Source organism: Nyctibius grandis, chromosome 1 (genome assembly GCF_013368605.1).
Source record: "Nyctibius grandis isolate bNycGra1 chromosome 1, bNycGra1.pri, whole genome shotgun sequence".
In the NCBI taxonomy this organism is placed as follows: Eukaryota; Metazoa; Chordata; class Aves; order Nyctibiiformes; family Nyctibiidae; genus Nyctibius; species Nyctibius grandis.
The window spans coordinates 34147271-34160399 of NC_090658.1; the positions used below are offsets into that span (position 1 = coordinate 34147271).

At 40.9% G+C, this 13129-nt stretch overlaps 1 protein-coding gene across 2 annotated transcripts in view; it reads right to left on the reverse strand.

The window, feature by feature from the left end:
- The window catches only part of GLP1R (glucagon like peptide 1 receptor), a 90156-nt gene that overhangs the window by 57013 nt on the left and 20014 nt on the right, over positions 1-13129 (reverse strand). The window contains exons 1-3 of one of the 2 annotated variants that reach the window (XM_068408335.1): positions 6607-6682; positions 5293-5390; positions 3869-4026 (exon numbers count right to left, since the gene is read on the reverse strand). In XM_068408335.1, coding sequence (XP_068264436.1) covers positions 3869-4026; positions 5293-5363 — 229 coding nt within the window. In that variant the 5' untranslated portion in view covers positions 5364-5390; positions 6607-6682. Of the gene's footprint in view, positions 1-3868; positions 4027-5292; positions 5391-6606; positions 6683-13129 lie in introns of those variants that run through there. The other variant, XM_068408327.1, reaches the window with a different exon arrangement.

Here is a 13129-nt window from a genome sequence, read left to right on the forward strand (position 1 = left end):
TTACAGGAATGGCCAGGTGCAAGAGACTTGCAGTCAATGCTTGCTCCATTTCAGTACTCCATCATAAGCAGTATTCAGTTTCATGTGTTTCAATTTATTCCCCAGGGGACTTCTGGGGGATGGTGGGAAGTCCCCCAGCAATTTTTTTTTTTTTTTTTTTAATGCACTTGAAAACCTGACTCCTAATCAAAGGAACAGCAGCCTTAAATGAGTAAGCATGGCTGAAGCACTTCACACTTAATGATGACCTTCACTAACATGTTTTGAAGGTACTTCCCAAACAAGGTCTCATCTTTTAATTTTCTTCCATTTTCATCAGGTGAAGAGATGAAAGGCCTGCAGTGCTAGACTCATTTCAAGTTCCAAGGAGGGGTCTAAGCAAGAACAAGTAATAAGCATGCTTTAGTAACTACTGTAAATCACAGGGTGTCTAATTTCCTATTGCTCTAGCATAGTCTATTATAAAGATGTTACCTCTTCATCATGGCAGCCCAGTTTGCATTCACTTTGAACATGAATCCACAAGACATCACTGAAATAGTATCAGGTCATGGTAATTCAGGCTACTAAATTGCATACCTGGCACCGATACAAAGTTCTCTGTTTTATATTAGACAATGAAAGGCCTCCTTGTTCCATTCTTATTCCTCGCTGATAAAACAGAGCCTGAGGTACATGCACAGCATGCATAACAAGGGAACACATCCAGAGGTCTAATGACTTTCTGAAGTACTTTTGTAATCTCCCTAGCAAGGGGTTATACAAAATGCTGCTATTCTTTTCACTCAAACAAACACTATTTTCAGGATAATTAACTTTTTAAAAAACTTATTTCCAGAAGTATGAAACATATTGCAACTTCCAATATTTATTAATCTGCAGTATTGTGTTAAACCTTGGCACTCTCCAGCAGTGATGTTTCAAGAGCAGTTGGAAGTCAAACAACTGTGTCCAGGGTCTTAAAGATTGCAAGTAAACAAGTTTAGAGGAAAGAATTTTAATCCTGTGAAGAGTTTTAGATATCCAGAAAGATTAGCATTATTGGAAAAAATTCTGCAGCATCTGATTTTATGTCAATTAATTATGAGGTAAATATTAATTTCATACATTTTATAAAAGCTTGTTTACCCATTCTAAAACCATAACATCTTTATTAATAATCTGAAGAGTATTAGCAAATAGCATTTTAACTTCAGAGGTTATCAAATTGGCAGTTACTACCAAGACAGCTTGAGATAATACAAGAGATGTGCAGAAAATCAGAAATATGGACACAACAGCATAATATTTCACCAGTAGAATATAGAGCAATACATCTGGTGGTGGGAGGGAAGAGGGGAAGTCACCCCAACATAGATGTTCAGCACAAACAAGACACGAATAAAACTGCCAAAGAGTGCAAGGTCACTTAGGAAAGCAGACAAGGCAGAAGAGGTAACCAAGTGGCAGCAGGACCCCGGAGCACAGGGGCAGAAGGAGTGGAGCAGACGATCTCTCCCACACACACCACGTGTGTTCCTAATCATTAAGTACAATACTAACAATTCCCATCTCTTCCCTTGAAACCCTAGTATAAAAGATGCACCAAGTTAAAGTGAAAATAGCATCCAAACACAATCCACTTTTGTTTTAGGGCTAGCTTCTGAGACAAGCTAGCCACAAAGTTAAAGGGTTGTAATAGTTGACCTGACATTTTTTCCCCCCACACACACCATACCAAATTTGTACGTTTCCAAGCATCTCTCCCACTCAACACTAAGAGCTGTTAAGTGCTACAGCAGATTACCAAGTGTTAATGTGTCTAGGTGTTGGCAGTGGGGGACTGCAGGGTGGCCTCTGTGAGGAAGAGGCTGGAGCTGCCCATAATGGACACAGCCAGTTCCGATGGACCCACCGCAGGGCATAGCTGAGCCCCTCAGCCAAGATGGTGCCACCTCAGGGGAAATGTATGCAAGAAAGGGGCAAACACTGGCTGGCAGTGAGGGGTAAGAAAAAAAAAGTGTGAGAAACAGCCCTGTGAACACTGAGGTCAGAGACTGATGAGGGGAGGAGGTGCTGCAGGCACCAGAGCAGAGACTTCCTTGCAGCTCCTGGAAATACCATGGTGGATGTGATGGGCTGACCTTGACCAGCAGCCAGATACCCACCCAGCCGCTCCCCCACCTCCCCTCCGCAACAGGATGGAGAAGAAAATAAGATGGAAAAGCTCATTGGTCAAGATAAAGACAGTAAACTGGGAGAGGTAATGGGCAAAACTGGGTCTGGACATTGCCAGAGAGGGGAATAATTGTGGGGTATCTTTTGTGGTTGTAAAGCAGTGAAGGGACAAGGGGTGGAGCTTTATTGTGTGTGTAAATTGTCCAACCTTTGTCAGTGTTGTGATGACATTTTGATTTTGGTGTGAGGATTCCCCCGCACACACACACACCATCACCCCTTTCAAGATAATGACTGGTTTTAATAAGGAAAGCAAAGCTGCACGTGCAAGCAAAGCAAAATAAGGAATTTATTCACTGCTTCCCATCAGCAGGCAGATAGTCCAGCCTACTTTCTTGGAAAGCAGAGCCTCAACATGCAGTAAGCCATTACTTGGGAAGACAAACACCATAACCATGAGTGCCTCTACCCCCTTCTTCCCCCTTTCCCTGAGCTTTTATTGCTGACCACAGTGTCCTATGGCAGGGAATATCCCTTTGGTCAGATCAGGTCAGTTGTCCCAATTATGTCACCTCCCAACCTCCTTGCAGACCCCCAGCCTACTGACCTTGGGCAGGGCACTGTGTTGGAGAGAGCTCTGATGCTGTGCAAGCACTGTTCAGCAACAGCCAAACCACTGGTGCATTATCAACACTTCTAGCCATAAATACAAAAAACGGCACCATATGGGCTGCTATGAAGAAAGTTACCTCCATCCCAGACAGACCCAGTCCAATCTCCACCCCTTATGTCCATACCATTTGCATCATGCCCCGGTCCCACATTATCCAATACATTTAAGTATCCTCTGACCACCCCATCCCATTCCTTTCTTTTTCATTCCCTGAAATCCCTTCGTACCAACACTTACAACATGTACTCCACACTTTAACCATCTTTACGTCCAGCAGTCAGATTTATACATCTTCACTAACCAGATATCCTCTGTCCCTTAACAGGGGCCGAAGACAATTTGCCACACCAAGGTAGCTACTTAATAAACTGTTTCATTTAGACTTCAAAACATAGAAAGGTCTTCACAAAGAACAAGCGTACAAGTCACTGGTTTCAAAGACAGAATACTAGATGAAGCGATCTAATACACATTGCCTTCAAGTGGCATCAAGTGTACATGTACATAAGGGTGTAAAATCTAAAGGCGACATTAAGTACGTCAGAGAAAAAAAAGTCTCTTTGCAAACCACTGACAATACCCTCATCTTGCAGCATTCTGGGAATAAGTTTATCTCAGGAAAGCAGCACAAAAACATTTTTCACTTTAGACCTTTTTGTCTTTATCTATGACAGGATGAGCCTACCGCTTCTAGCTTTGCTACTTTTTTTAGTCTCACAGTTTTCAAACCCACCATTGTTATTATTCGATAGTCGCTTCAAACAAGCACCACAGTACTATTTTATTAATAGTCACCACTATTCAAGCAGCAAAACCAGATCCAAACTAAATGCAACCCTTAAGAACAGGGTTCTTCTCTCATTTTCATTTTACCTCCATTTAGCAGGAGAAAGTGTATCATACTAAGCCCCATTCCTACTTTTATGTTGCAGAGAACTGACTGCACTCATAGCCATTTAAGTCAATTTTATCCTTGCTAAGACTGTTCAAGGAAAAGAGGGTTGGTGTAAAGCTGTGCCTATAAGGAAAGGCTCTTACCTGCGTTAGCCCAGGGGAGATACCAGGGGCAGCTGACATTCACGTAGGTGCCGGGCAGTCCATCTGGCCAGCAGGCATAATTGTCAAACGTTCTGTTGCGGAACTTGCCTTCTGCAGAGAGATGGAAGGGAGGGTCATGCCACTGCCTTGTATTAATACTGCAAGGACGAAAAGACTGAAGAGCAGAAGATAAAAGGAAACACGGACATGTGCATTTAAGCCGTAACAGCATTATGCAATTAAGCTTGACATAGAGTTAAACAAGATTTATTTGTCCAAAGGAGTTTATCCCCACACAACAGGAAACTGTTGTTTCAGAGGGAACTGAAGAAGACTAGTGTCTTTGACTAAATCAAGAGACAAGAAAGGTAAATCAATACTGATCCATTCCATCTTTCTCTTTACACACCTTAAGTGTCTCAGTTTATTTAAAATATATTTTTTCTATGAATACTGTAGATAATCATTCCTGAGAATGGTTCACAGTCATGCAGTTGGAAAGTGTAGCCTATCTATATATCCATCAACAAAATACCCACACACAGCCATAACTTTGCATTACAGCTTAATCACATGAGAATACTTCACTACTTCAGATTTATTACACTGTCATTCTGAGAGGGCAGCACTCAAACCGCTCAACAGGACAATGCACCAGAGGAGATGAATGTTTCTCTGCATTGTTGTCATCAGCTACCCGCTCTCACTCTGCCATAATAGGTAGCTAAAGAGAAGCAAAGTTTAACATTTTTGAAATAATTCTTCACAGATACAAATTTAGACCCATCTTATCTTTCTCAGTGTGTCACAAAAGCACTGAAGCATAGGAGAGGCTGCACTGTATCTACTTCTGAGTGTCATTGACAAGTCACCAGCGTCCTCTAAACACCATGATGCTGGCACATCGTAGCTGCTCTCAGCACATTACAGCAGCTCAACTGCTAAGACCAAGCTGCGATTCTCATTTTCACTAAGACTTGTTTTTTTTTTTAAAAGCCATTTGAGCATTTTACAATGCTCAAAATAATTTAACACCAACTTTAAGGCCCACAAACTGCTAGGTCAATGTGAACAGCATGGTCCCCAGATTTCCTAACACCTGTGTGCTCTTCTCAACGCTGACCCCTAAAGAAGTTTCAAGGGTATTACATTAGTGTGCTGCTTTGATGTGTTACAGACACCACTTGCCACTGCAAAACACTCTGGACCTAAGACTAACACCTTTACAATGATATTGTTTCTATAAGATGCTTCCTCAACAGAGGAAGAGTCCCACAGTGAGCAGGTGGAAGGCAAATGAGATAAAGAAGAAACAGACTGGAAAGTAAGCTGGAGAAGTATTTTCAAGTTCATAATCACTCCCTTGCTACTGTTATCATGCATTTTAAAAATTAATACATCCTATCTCTACCAAGCAGGCTTACCTGCCGTGACGGGGCGGTGCCTCATGGAAGTATTTCAGGCATTGGAGCTGATACTCCTTCCACTTCTGCATAACCCCAGAGAGGGATCCATCTGAACTCTGAAAGAGAAATCATGAGTCTCAGACATTGCAGGGATTTAAACTGTGCATTTTTCATGCAGCCTGAGTAGGTGGGTGTGAATAATGACTACAAGCCAAAAACAGCACTGCTTATCATAAGGGGTACAAGGTCGCTGCTATGCATTTACCTGATTCCAACCAAAGAAATCCCTTTCTATTTGTACTATGAGGAACTGAAAAAAACCCATAAACAACTATACCACGTCCTCACTGAAACCCAAACTGAGCTAGCCTTGCTCTCTTGAACATGCACCAGTTGTGTGATTTATTATCTCATGAAAAGACAGGGACAGCAGCAAGTCCTATTTAGGAGAAGTTTTCTTTCCAACAGCAGTATTTCTGCACCCCATAAATGAGACCCAAGTTAATTCACTGTATTCAGCAGATATTCCCCAAGCATTCTTCCAGAATGTGGATGAATAGCTTTGCCAGCTCAGCTTTTCTTCCATGAACAACAGCTTTTCCCTGCATCCAGCATATTTTTCCTGAAGCCACAGAAAGAGCAGGGAGCTCCTTTTTGCACAGTTTGAAAGGCTGTAGGTTCCAACCATCAGCTAGCCCAGGTACTGAGGGGGCAGGGTGAAAAGTATGTACAAACTCTGTCTGAACACAAAAAGATATTAGCTGTTATTAAACTGCAAAATTTAGCACTGGCTACTCGCTCAACTCAAGCAGACACCCCACCTGGCTCACGAGAGGCCCAGCTTACTCATTGGATTTAAGAAAAGAGACATCAGTCCTTCTCTCCCTTCTCCGATTTCGTATAAACTGAATTACAAATGTCAGGATTAGCAGGCTGTAAGTGATCAATAATGCAGCTAACTCAGCATTGTTTTTCCAGAGAAAGGCCCAGCATGGATGTCTCAGACATACAACCAACAGCATGAACCTAATGGTACAACACACTAACACTGAGTGGAGGAAAATTCATTTAATCCCATCTGTCCATCAGTTTATTAAGTGAAGCATGAGGGTAAATAATCCTTGTAATTTTACCCTCACAGCTTCAACTGCTAATTTTTATTTTCCATTTGTGCTTCTAAATCTTTTTCAGATGGTTAGAAGGAAACCAGGGCATGGGAAGGATTGTTTTAAAACAAAGTCATTTTAAACCTATACTGCATTTCAGGAAAGCCAAAATGAATGCTGTCCACTACAACCAATGTGACTAAAATTCAGACATCAGTACAATCACCTTGGTATAAAGAACAGAAGTAGAATTGCCGTTTTTGGACTACAGTCCTCTCACGTCCTCTTTTCTTGTATCCTTCTGATTAAAAAAGTGTCTGAAAAAAACAAACCACCATATGTATCATGCTTCTGCCTGGAATAAGGCACTATATTTAATGAGAAAGATGCTCTTGTACACGTGATGAGAAGTACCACATTTATTAGATACCTGTGTTGTGTTTCAAGAATAACTACATGCAACTTAACTGCAGCTAGGGCCTCAAGGCTGTAATTTTTAGAAGAATTTAGCCAGCTCCCCCTGAAGTCAAAACAAGCACAAGCCTGTGGATCTTTGAAACTCTGACCCTTGTGCGCCTGACTTAAATCATCTTATCTATGCCAATAAATGCTGCCAAAGTCTGTCTGTGCTAAAGTCCCTAGTGTAAAATGAATGCATTCTACTGAATTTTAACCCTATGTGCCTATGGAAAGACAAAAACCTGTAGTGTAGTGATCTATGCTCAACACACCTGAAGGAGAAAGAAAACATCATCACCTAAATTAGGTCTACAGGTGCGTGTAGAGAAACAAATAACCAGTAACTAAAACAAAAATGCCATGTACAGATCCACGTAGGCTGAATAAAGATGGATGACCAGAGTACAGGGAGAGGGAACAACTTTCAAACCTAAGTTTCTCTCAGGCAGTCTTTAAAAAGTAACTTTCAGGTTATGCGTTGTTTAAAAAGGTCTTCATTTTACACGGATGGTTACTGAAGTTATACAGGACTGTTTCACCACCCACTCATCACCAGGTTAATACTTTAATAAATGAATCAGAAGGAACATTGTCAGGATGAACTCTTAAATTATGATTCAGAATAATTTCAGAAGCTAAGTGTCATACATCTTCCCCAAAAGTAACTACTGATCAAACATGTAGATGACCACATGAAGTTAATCCAAATTCAGCTTTTAAAATCATTACAAGATAAAGGTGCATACAGAGTTTCATTTAGAAACAAGACTCTAACCTTTTAAAATATCCTGAAAATATCCTCAAACTGCTTGCACTAAGAAAATTAGCTCTTTTGCAATCAGCAAGCCTTAAAGTATTTTCTTCTAAATCAAGTTTCATCTATTGCCTTCGTGAATGCAGGAATAACCAGCTTTAATTACAGCTTAGGAAAAAAACAAGCCTCTATCCCTCCATTTAATGAAAAAGTAGAAACATTCTACTTATATTGGTTTCTCATAATATGAGAAGACAACTCTAACAAGGAGATTAGCAAACTATAAGAGTAAAATAATTAGACATGCCTTTTTGTGGAGATGACTGATTTGGTAGACAGTTTTCTATTATCTATAGTCTGTTGCAATAAGACTATCAAATATAAATCCCAAGACTACATAATTTGTTCTCCCTATGCAACAGTTCACTCTGGTTCAGCTAAACACCACATTTTGTTATCAAATTGACTTAAATTTGATTTTAATATATGCTAATCCTCATTTCCCAGAGATTTTGGCCCATATGATCAAGAATCACAAGTTATACAGTGCCACAGATTTACACTGTGAGTAGTTATTCAAATGAGAGAGACTGTATTTTCAAGAACAGTTATTTAATTCCTTCTGCAACATCAAAGCACTAAACACACATATACAAGGACAAGGTTCCTGGGTCAGTACCAAAAATTTGGAGTAAATTGCAAAGGTTCAAATAGCTTTATTAAACTCAGGACTATATTTTTGTTGCTAAAAGCAGTGGTCCTTGCATTTTAGTTGTGGGTTTGTTGGGTTTTTTTTTTCCAGTTATACTCAACCATGGGAGGAAAAACAGTAGTACTTTTGCTGTTGTGAAAGTATATCACAGAAGGATAGTGGAGGAGAAAAGGATGGAAACATGGCTGACTGGTTAAGGTGAAGGAGTCAGAAGGCAAGGATGGATGAAGGACATTAAGGAAGTGAGTACTGGTACAGCCTAAGGAGCATAAAACAGATGCAGAAAAATTAAGATAGGCAAGAGCAGAGACTGGGAGCCTTCAGTGTATGCATATAATTAAGTGTAATTAATCTCTAGTGATAAATTCGCTCATTCAACAGCCTAAAGACAGAATTCCTTACAAATACTTAATACCTTTATAGTAAAGTCTCTTTCTGTAGCCATCATTTATCTTCATAGACCGTACCATAAAAGGAAGCATTTTAATCACTTTTCAACATCTTTGAAACTATTCCTGCTGCAACAAAAACTTCATCCACACAGATCCAAGCTGATCAATTACAAAAGCACTATTCTAATACAGCAAAATCTGAGCACACAGAGTATAAATCTACAGGGGGCTCAGACCAGACAGAATGCACCATGAAATGGCACCATTTAGAGTGGAAGGGAGAATTCTCAGAGCTTCAGTAGCAGCCTGCGACTCCTGGGGTTATCTTCTTCCCTCTTCTCCCATCACCATAGAAAAGGTCTTACATGCAACAGAACGAGAAACTCCTCCTTATATTTGTGTTTTGTGCCTTGGTTGCCTGTTTTTAATGGGAACACTTACGTTACAGCTTTTTCATGCTTTTAACATTTCAGGATAATAAGCAAGACTTCAACTTGCCGCTAAAGGCTCATATGTAATGTTACAACCACTGGGACCTCCAAAATGCTAATCTTGGTCTTCAAAAGCAAGAACTAGGCAACCTGGCATTGAACCATACTTTGATATGGCCTTGGTATTCTTCCCTCGCACAGTAACGATGGCATATCTATCTCCTGCGAGGAGGGTTCAGATACATTTACTGCCTTTTATCTCGGAAGCACCAGCGAGTTACTTTTAACCTTTACTGGTCTTTTCCAAAAGTCCAGTGACACATTATTCCAAGGCTATTCTGCTCAGAATCATCACAGCAACTAAGTCCAAGATAGGTGAAGACTGCACATTACTAGCTTTATGCTCATTCTGACTTGACATTCTTTCCTGTATAATATGGAACTTATTAAATCATCTGTTATGTCAGCATAAGCTATAGGTCTGCATCAATAAAAGCCAAGCGCTAAGTTGCTGCAGCCTAAGAGAAAACTCAGCTGGCAGATGTTACCAGGGAGTCTCTCGCTGAATCCAGTAGCTCCTTTTGTGGGAGCTCATTTGCTGCTTTTCACTAGCAGGGAGGATGCTGAAAGGTTTCTTTTTCTGGTGCTCTTGAGCTAGTGAAGTCATTGGTTCATTAGTAACTAAGGAACAGAAGTGTTTACAGGAAAAGCTCCTAGAAAGCTGGCAATGGACTTTTCTCTGAAAGAAAAGTTGCTTTGATCCTGTTTGTTTTTTTTCTAAAGGGTGAGGGATTTGTCCAGAGTGATCCAACTGCTGACAAAGTATCTTGTAACATATGACTTGGGAAGCATAATTAATATTGTATCATCTGATCAGTCAAGACGCCCTACAGAAGGGACCAAGAATTGTTCTTGCTAGATTAAGGAGAAAAGGATAAGTGTATGCCTCTCCTAAAGAAGGTTTGGAAAAGCAGATTTCCAAATGCAGAACGATTCTGCCCAGAGTCTCCAATAAGGTATTTTAAAGAACAAAAAAAAACTGACTTGAGGCACATTCCTGCTTCTCAGTACTTCTGTTGACTACGCACAGGCAGCTCCCAGTCCAGCTGACTTATCGTTTCACAAATTGTTCCAAATACATGAGCTGTCTGACCGGGGGGAGAATTCAGCCCTGACCACAAGGGTTTCCACTGCAGGACCAAACATACCAGGTCTGTCCTGGGATGCTTCATTCATGCTTTGAAACTGGCCAGTTTTCTCTTCCCATCCCCGAAATTTTTGTTTTGACAAGGTGCGTTTCAATGTGAATAATATCTCTTGGCTCCTATAATTTTCTGGATCAAGGCAAAGTATTTGGCATTCAAAGGCATAGATATCAAAGCAAAATTTTTAACACCTAAATCAACTTGCACAGTACACAGTCTCAAAAAATCAAGGGAATAGATTCAGCCCAATATTTCAGCATGCTACAAAATTAAGCATCATCTTCTAGAGACATAAATAAAATCAAACTCCTGTAGGTCAGGTAGGATAGACTGAAAATGTGGTACAAACCTGTGTTCAAGGGGTTATTGTATTGTTTCTGTCTTCAGTGATGGACAGACCTGGGATGAGAACAGTTACCTGCAGAGTTTTTCTGTCCCATGAAGAGCTTTCCCAGCCTGGAAAGAGGTTTCCTCTTTGGTCACTGTGGGACCCATGAATTGTAATGCTTACAGTTGAAGCAGACACATATTTAGATTGACAGCCGTTGCTACCAGAAAATGTTATTTTCATTACAATGTCTTTCATCTGTTCTGGTAAATGTTCCTGTCAAGGCCGTAGTACCTGAGCCAGTCAAACACGACAGAAGAAACTACTGAGCAAGTATGCAGAGAGACAGAAGAAAAAAGAAAAATTCAAAAGCAACCATAACTCCCAAACTCTTGGAGAGCAGAAAGCAATCCCATAATTTTACTGGGAGACATAGTGTGCCAGCACTCACGAGAATTAAATTATCACAGGACTCCTGCACAAGGAGATTTTACTGTGCATTGCAAATCTAGACACATACTTTGTGAAGTGCTCTTTAGAAGAGGACTTTTATTGATGCAGTTATATAACAGAACAAGCAAAACATCAGAATAAAGATTTTAAATTGCATTTTTAGAGATATACAAAAAGCGTAGCACTAGAAACATTATGGAGGGAACAAAGGCAAAGTTGAGCAGTGTTGTGGGAGCAGGGAAAGCTATGATGCTGAAGATGAGAAGAGCACTTCAGATCTACCCTCACAGATTTAGAAACAAAAATGCAGCCTATGCTACTGGAAGAGGAACTTGGCATTTCATTAAAAATGTTGTAATAACATAGAATCACAGAACAGTTTGGGTTGGAAGGGACCTTTAAAGATCATCTATTTCTAATCCCCCTGCCATGGGCAGGGACATTTTCACTAGATTAGGTTGCTCAAAGCCCTTGCCCAGCCTGGCCTTGAACATTTATGTGGATGAGGCACCCACAACTTCTCTGGGCAACCTGTTCCAGTGGCTCACCACCCTCATATTAAATAATTTCTTCCTTATATCTAATATAACTAGACCGTCTTTTAGTTTAAAACCGTTACCCCTTGTCCTATCACACTACAAGCCCTAGTGAAAAAGTCTCTCTCCATTTTTCTTATAAGCTCCCTTTAAGTATTGAAAGGCCACAATAAGGTCTCTCTGAAGCCTTCTCTCTTCCAGGCTGAACTACCCAAGCGCTCTTAGCCTTTCTTCATAGAAGAGGTGTTCCAGCTCTCGGATCATTTTCACCACCCTCCTCTGGACCCACTTTAACAGGTCCATGTCTTTCGTGTACTGGGGGCCCCAGAGCTGGATACAATATTCCAGGTGGGGTCTCATGAGAGCAGAGTAGAGGGTGAGAATCACCTCCCTTGACCTGTTTTGCCACCCTTCTTTTTATGCAACCTAGGATATGGTTAGTTTTCTGGGCTGTGAGCACACACTGCCAGCTCATGTCCAATTTTTCATCCACCAGTATCCTCAAGTCCTCTGCAGGGCTGCTCTCAATCCATTCATCACCCAGTCTGCACTGATACTGATGACTGCCCTGATCCAGGTGCAGCACCTTGAACCTGGCCTTGTTGAACTTCATGAAGTTCACACAGGCACATTTCTCAAGCCTGTCAAGATCCCTCTGGACAGCATCCCTTCCCCTCAAGTGAATCAGCTGCACCACTCGGCTTAAGTGTCACCCACAAGCTTGCCATGGGTGCACTCAATCCCACTGTCTATGTCATTAATAAAGATATTTAACAGTATTAGTCCCAATACAGACCCATGAGGGACACCGCTATCATGTACTATCACAATGGAGTAGAGGGACAGTGAGGGATATATAGGGCTGAAAAAGTAGAGGAGATTTAGGGTGGAATTCAGATGCCTGATCACAGGCACCTACTGTTCCTCTCAACATGCACAAGTGCCTTGCTTTGTCTCCTGCCACAGCTGCAAAGAGGTGCTGGTTTCCCCTGCACCCTGATCATATCTGTTAGTACCATACAGAGTCTCGAATACTGTAGGAAGTTTTGAGCAGCACTAGATGCCTACATTTGGGCAACTGACTCATCCTGAAGGTCTCTGAACTGCTGAAGCAAAACAAAGCAAAGAACATTTGTCACAGCTGGACTTTTGGCTCCTCTTGCTGTAGTTTAAAATGCAATTAGTTAAGCTGGTTCTTTATGATATACTGAACCAAATGCATTTAAAAGGATCTGCTTCTTAAGCTTATAAATGACTAGTTTCTCTGTAACAGCCAGCAATGGTCCAGTCCCAGAGCTGCCTGAGCAGAGGGACAGAGCCTGCAGTCCCACAGAGCCAAGGAACTGCAACATTTGAGTTTCCAGGAACAAAAAAAAAAAAAAAAAAAAGAGGATTTCACAAAAAAAAAACAAAAGTCATCTTCACCACAACCTCAGGGACTGAGTGAACATAACTTTGTTGTAAAGAACCTGTATTTTC